The sequence below is a fragment of the Crocuta crocuta genome, unplaced genomic scaffold (assembly GCF_008692635.1).
Source record: "Crocuta crocuta isolate KB4526 unplaced genomic scaffold, BGI_CrCroc_1.0 scaffold41, whole genome shotgun sequence".
In the NCBI taxonomy this organism is placed as follows: Eukaryota; Metazoa; Chordata; class Mammalia; order Carnivora; family Hyaenidae; genus Crocuta; species Crocuta crocuta.
This window is the reverse complement of record NW_027529428.1, coordinates 14904652-14910651: the sequence shown is the minus strand read 5'-3', so window position 1 is coordinate 14910651 and position 6000 is coordinate 14904652. Positions and strand designations below refer to the sequence as shown.

General features: G+C 40.0%; 1 protein-coding gene across 8 annotated transcripts in view; it reads left to right on the top strand.

Annotated features, from left to right (window-relative positions):
* The window catches only part of RFX3 (regulatory factor X3), a 250388-nt gene that overhangs the window by 147508 nt on the left and 96880 nt on the right, over positions 1 to 6000 (top strand). For all 8 annotated transcript variants that reach the window (XM_077759440.1, XM_077759435.1, XM_077759433.1 and 5 more), the window contains one exon: positions 3758 to 4016. In XM_077759440.1, the coding sequence (XP_077615566.1) occupies positions 3758 to 4016 (259 nt within the window). The remainder of the gene's footprint in view (positions 1 to 3757; positions 4017 to 6000) is intronic.

The following is a 6000-nucleotide window of genomic DNA, read 5'->3' as shown; positions in this document are numbered from 1 at the left end:
TTCCCCCATATGTGTTTGTGCAGTAACCTTTTCCCTTGTCACGTCGCTCATGATCAGGTAATGAGGATGGTTCATGGATCAGGCACATTCTTCAGTGACTTTCCCTTTTTCCCGTTCTTTTCTCACTTTCTGGCTCACAAGTCATCTCTAACTGCTAGAAGGAAATGGGAAAATAAAAGTCGGTTGCCATATTTTCATACTAACTTGAGGGCTATAGAGATTTTATATTCTCTGCGGTGCATTTGTTTGTATTGCCCTTGTTGACTGAGAACTTAGTATGTAAAGGAGGCGTGCCCAACAGATAGAGTGATTCAGATTCCTAGGCGGGTTTCTCTTATGGTAGAGTAGCAATCTCTACTGTACTCTTGGTTGTACTATGATCGTAGAACCTCTAAAATCCAAGTGCGAGGTGACTAAGTATCCTCTGGAAGAATCCTTCCTTGTCCATCTCTCCTTGTTTATCGCTGCGAGTACATCGTCTGCAGGTTGCGTTCCCAGTAAGAGAAGAGGGTGGTGTGGTGCTAGGAAAACAGTGGGCTCAGGTCTGAGGAAATCACAGGCAGCCCCAGGAAGTTCATACATTCCTTCTACCACCTTGTAGAGGTTTTTTTTTTTGTCCCCCATAGTCATTCACAAATATTTTTGATGTACATAAAAGTTATTTTTTGTGATGAAATGATTGCAAGCATGGGCTAAGTGCAGACTCCAAATATTTTTTTTTTTTTACTAGTTGTTTGCTTTGAGCAAAGCTATGTAATCTTATCTAAAATTACTCACCTTGTCTGTGAAATAGAAATTAGAATAGTACCCATCTCAGAGTTGTGATGAGGATTAAATAAGTTAATATCTGAGAAGCACATAAAATAGTGCCCGTTGCATAGGAAATGGTCAGTAAATATTAACTATCATTAGCTATTTTAGGTTTCATGTGCGAAATCAAGTTAGTGCTAGGAGCATACGCAGTCATTTTGTTTGGACCATGAAGAAGAAAGCCAGCACCATACTCACCTTTGTGGAGGTATTTATTGTCACATATTTATCTCTGTAGTTTACTTGGCTTTACTTAAATATCACCAAAAGATTGTGTTTTGGATAAATTAAAATGACCACATTTCTCTTTTTACCTAAATTTGAAGTCAATATGGCTATTATTTATTGTATAAATGTGTAATGAAAGAAATATAAATGGACTTCCATTTGGGAAACAGAGCCATGATGATGTGTGTAATTTAAATGGCATTTCTCTGTGTGTCAGAAAGTATTCTCTATGGAGTTATTTCAGTCATCACCCCAAACTAAAATTTATACTTGGGTCTGTGGTAACTCTTTCAGGAAAGCAGTAACTACCAAGCGGAGAATACTTTTGGAGCTACTTTATAAATTATATTACGAGCATAATTTGTAATGGGTTTAAATGACCTGCTTTAAGTGATACCAAGACATCTCAGAATAGTTGACATAAATTCTCATGTTTTAATAAAACAAAGATTTACATTTTAGAAATCTATGAAAGTGGCTATTATGTCACATATACTTTTAAGTAGATTCATTTTTTTATTTGTTCACTAGTGTGCCTGCTAGGTACCAGCTAGTGCGTTAAATGTTCAGGGCACAGATGCGAGTAAAATGTAATTTCACAGGAGTACGGAGACATGAGGAAATTAGCACTCGGTGTATTAGGAGCTATTTCAGGTTTGCACAGCATGTTCGGAGAGTACAGGGAACCAAATGGAACAGCCCCACGGGGAGTGGCCACAGAGGGCAAGGGGTACAGAAAAATAATTCTGGGAGGAATCAATGAAAAGATCGGTGTGGCCTGAGTGAGGAAAGCGTTTGAGGCCCTGGCTAGTCCCACGTCCAAGATCACGTGAGCACCAGCCCTAGCAGCTTTCTCGTAAGGCAGATCAAAGCTCAGAATTTCTTCTGAAGGCCAGACAGATTCATGGAGAAGTTTTTAGGAAAAACTTTATTTTCAATTTTGAATTTTAGAAGACTTCCTCTGGTAGCAACGCTGATGATAGATTGGAGGAGGACCAAATTAGAGGAAGGGAAACCAGTTAGGGGGCAATTATAATAGACAATACTGTGAGCGAAGGCAGGGAGTATGCAAATGGAAAGGAGGGTTGAAGCATTCTTTCAAAGGTAAAATTAGTAAGACGTACTGACTGATATCGGGCTGGATGAGGAAAGAGTCAGTAATAATTTCCAAAGCTGAGCATGGTGGTGGTGCTCTCCGCTAAGACGGGGACTATACAGAAAGGAGATAGAGATGGAGAATTTCTTACTAGTTCTATGTTACATGTTACACAGGAGGCTTCCCGTTTATCGTGGGGTTTCCTAGTAGAGATTCCGGGTGGCTGTTACAAACCAGATTTTCAATTCTCAAAAGCATAATCACAAAGTAGAGAGAGAGATTACATTAGGTAAGATCATTTACTAGGAGCATGGTAAAAACGGGTGATCTGAATAAAAATGAGGAGAAAAAAAGCACTAAAAATGGAGACCTCAGAAACTCCTAGTACTGAAAGTGCCAGAAAGCGGGAGCTTCCAAAAGGTTCTTGAAAGGTAGTGGTGGACAAAGCAAAATAAATAAGTAGATAGATAGATAGATAGATAGATAGATAGATAGATAGATAGATAGATAGATAAAAAGAAAAAAATAAAGTGGAGAAGAAATGCTGTAGAAACTTAAGAAACGAGAGAGGTTAGGACCGAGAGACTTTATATATACATAGAGAATATTGAGAACGTAGACACCAAACCGTCAGGAGTAGCTTGCTCTGGAGTGTGGCAGGTTGCAGAGAATGATGATAGAACTGGGGGTTTTAATTGGATATTTGAATTTTTTAATAAAAGTATGTTATACTTCTTTGTACTTTACTTTTGCAACTTGTTGTGAGCTTCTGATTATTTCAGAACGAGAAGTGAAAAGCCAAAGTCAGGTTAAAATGTAAGTTACAGTCCACTGGAAATGAAAAACAAATCAGGCAGATACGCTACTTATCGCAGCTGGAGAAGGAAGGAAGGGCGCCATGGAGTGGTCAACAATGTTATGCTGCACACTGGTCAAAAAGACAAAGATTGGCAGCAGCCTTTTGGCTTGGTGTTTAGATTTGGTCACGAGTGACCTTATTAAAAGCAACTGCAGTGAGAAGCCAAGGACGGAAGCTTAACTATACTTGTTGCCAAGTGGAAAGTGAGGACATGAAGGGCTGCCATAGTCTCCTCCAGGAGAAATCTGAGTGTGAAAGAAGAGGAGGCAGAGAGAGGGGCTGAGGGTCCAGAGTGGGTGAACTCTTTGCTCAAGGTCTGTGTGGTGGCAAGAAAGAGAACCATGCCCTCTCGCTTGGTTTGAAGCCGCTTGCCAGTCGCCCAGGAATGGGGAATAGCAGACGAGCTGGCTGCTCAGCCCCTTTTCTAAAACTGGACCCACAGGCAGTGTTCTCAGGAATCGAACACGTCGTTCAGCGAGGTTTCTTACGTGGACGAGACCTGAACTTAACTTATGTGCCGGAGGTAGGCACTAGCGGAGGGCCGAACAGCTTTCAAGTACAGAGGGGCGTTGAGGTGCTTTCATTTGGGAAGTCAACCCCACTATGTCCGGAATGAAGTTTTGTACAAAAACGCAAAGCTTTCCTTGTTCCAAAGGCCAATAAGCCAACTGATGTACTTGAGACATATATTCACACTAGAAAAGACTGATGAGATGATAGAAATAAGCTACTAAATTGCTTCCTTTCTCCTTCTTCTTCTAAAGCCGAACAACAACTTATCCTTACACAGAAACGCAGATGTACAGCCAAAACACTGGAGGGAGTTACTTTGATACTCAAGGGAGTTCTGCGCAGGTGACCGCCGTGGTTTCGTCCCACAGCATGGTGGGCACGGGTGGTGTTCAGATGGGCGTCAGCGGAGGGCAACTCATCAGCAGCTCTGGAGGGACCTACCTTATTGGCAATTCCATGGAGAACTCTGGTCACTCAGTGACACACACCACTCGGGCCTCCCCAGCGACAGTAAGTATTTGAGTTTTGATTTGTTTCATTTAGCTTCTTGGTAGCCCCTGCGGTCTGTGTTCCTCTCTGGAGGGGAGAAAACTACACAGACTGGGCTGGGCAGGAGTGTTTCGAGCAGTTTCAGCCCTGTGGCATTGTCCAGCCTGTGGTGCATGTGCTATTATTATGCAGGACGATATTGAAACTGTGCCCCACAATTATGTGCATTGGGAAGTTTTTATCAATAATGGAAAGACGGGCAAGTCTTACTCATTAATGCCGATTTTCATAGGCTTCAGCGATATCCAGTAAAATACTTTAAATTTCTACGGAAAGAAATTTATATTGCGTTGACACTGGCCTATGAGATAAAAGCCAAGAAGAAATATAGAGAGTAAAATACAACTTAGTTTGGAATTTCCTCGAATAGTAATATTTATGTTAACCGTCGCCAGAGAAGTTACATTCGCAGAGTAGCATTTCCCAGACTTTACATATTTAGTTTGGCCATATTCATGTAACCTCTACTGTTATTTATTTAATGTATTTTTAAAATTGATTCACTCCTAAAACCTTGTGTAATTTTTTTCCTAAAGTATATGAAAACCCATACCTAAATAGTAAAATTAAAAGTGTTTACCCCAATGTCATATTATAAAGTCACTTTGCATTCTACCTTAGAGATTTTGGAAAGCCCTGATCTAGGTGATTCCAATGAAAAAAAACACCCATGTTGGCTCTGATGATAGGCGTGAGGAAGAACACACCTTACGTATTTGAATTTTCAAGTTTTTAAAATTTATGAAAAATATTTATTTTGACATAAGAAATTTTCATGTGTTGAAAGGCTGTCACAGAAGTAGTGATAAAAATCTGTGCAGAATTTAATATCCTCAAACCCTGTGTCCCGAAGTTCCCATTCTCACCGCAGCTAAGTAGAGAGTGTTCACTAAGAACCACCTGGCAAAGGTGGCAATGGAGTTGATTTTGTAGGTGCATCGTGTAAAGGGGAGCTGGGGACTTGAATTAAGTGCATTTCGTGATCTTACCGTATGTTTTGTTCTTACAATGAAACAGAGGTAGAAACAAATTTGGTAGAAAATAATTACGAGAGGCTTTACGTTTCTCATTGTATGGATTTTCCTCAAGATATAGTATGTACTTGGTAAGTATTTTGTACACAATTTTTTGGTTGGTAATCAATACACGTGTTCATACATCATTTAGTACCTTTTCCCTAATCCATTTCTTAAAGCCCATTATATGTAATGTACCATTTCCTACTAATATCAGAACAGATGACTTAGCCATCCTGAGGGAGAGCTCTTTTTTGTACTTTTTTCTTTGTGTTTTGAAGCATTTCTTATGTGTGTTTGTCTTTTGCTTTTAATAACATTATATGTGGCATTTCTAAACTTTTTTTGTCACGCCAGGATATTTATATAGATTAGGAACTAAATCATGGCTTCTCTGGACCTCAGTTCCCCTAGTAGTAAAATAAGGGCTTAGTTAAACTAGATGACTTCCTAATTTCCTCCCAGCTTTAAAAATCCTAATAGTTACAAAGTAGTAAAATAGTAAAATGTTCTAGATGCAAAAATAACTCCATCTTTAATAAAAGGAAAAGAGGTAGGTAGATCAGGGGCCGGTACATTATAGTGCGCCTCATACGAGTCCCCCAGAAAGTCATTTCAGTGGAAGGAGAAACAGTTGTCATTTATCGAGGCCTTAGGAAAACTGAAAAATGGGGAGAAAGAGTTCTTTCCCACTTTGCTTTCACCCACCCTCTCCCATGCTGGCATACCATCTGGCCCTTCTCGATCCTTCTCCAGGCTTCTCTGCTTGCCTTCACACTGAAGGCAGCCTTGCTGTTAAGCATCTTCATCCACTCCGTGTGGGCTTACTAAATTTACTAGCGTTATTGCTGAGTTAATGAAATTGATTATTCTGGGTCGTGGCGATCCCAGTACAAACGTAACAAAGGAAGTTTTATAGGTTTTGTTTG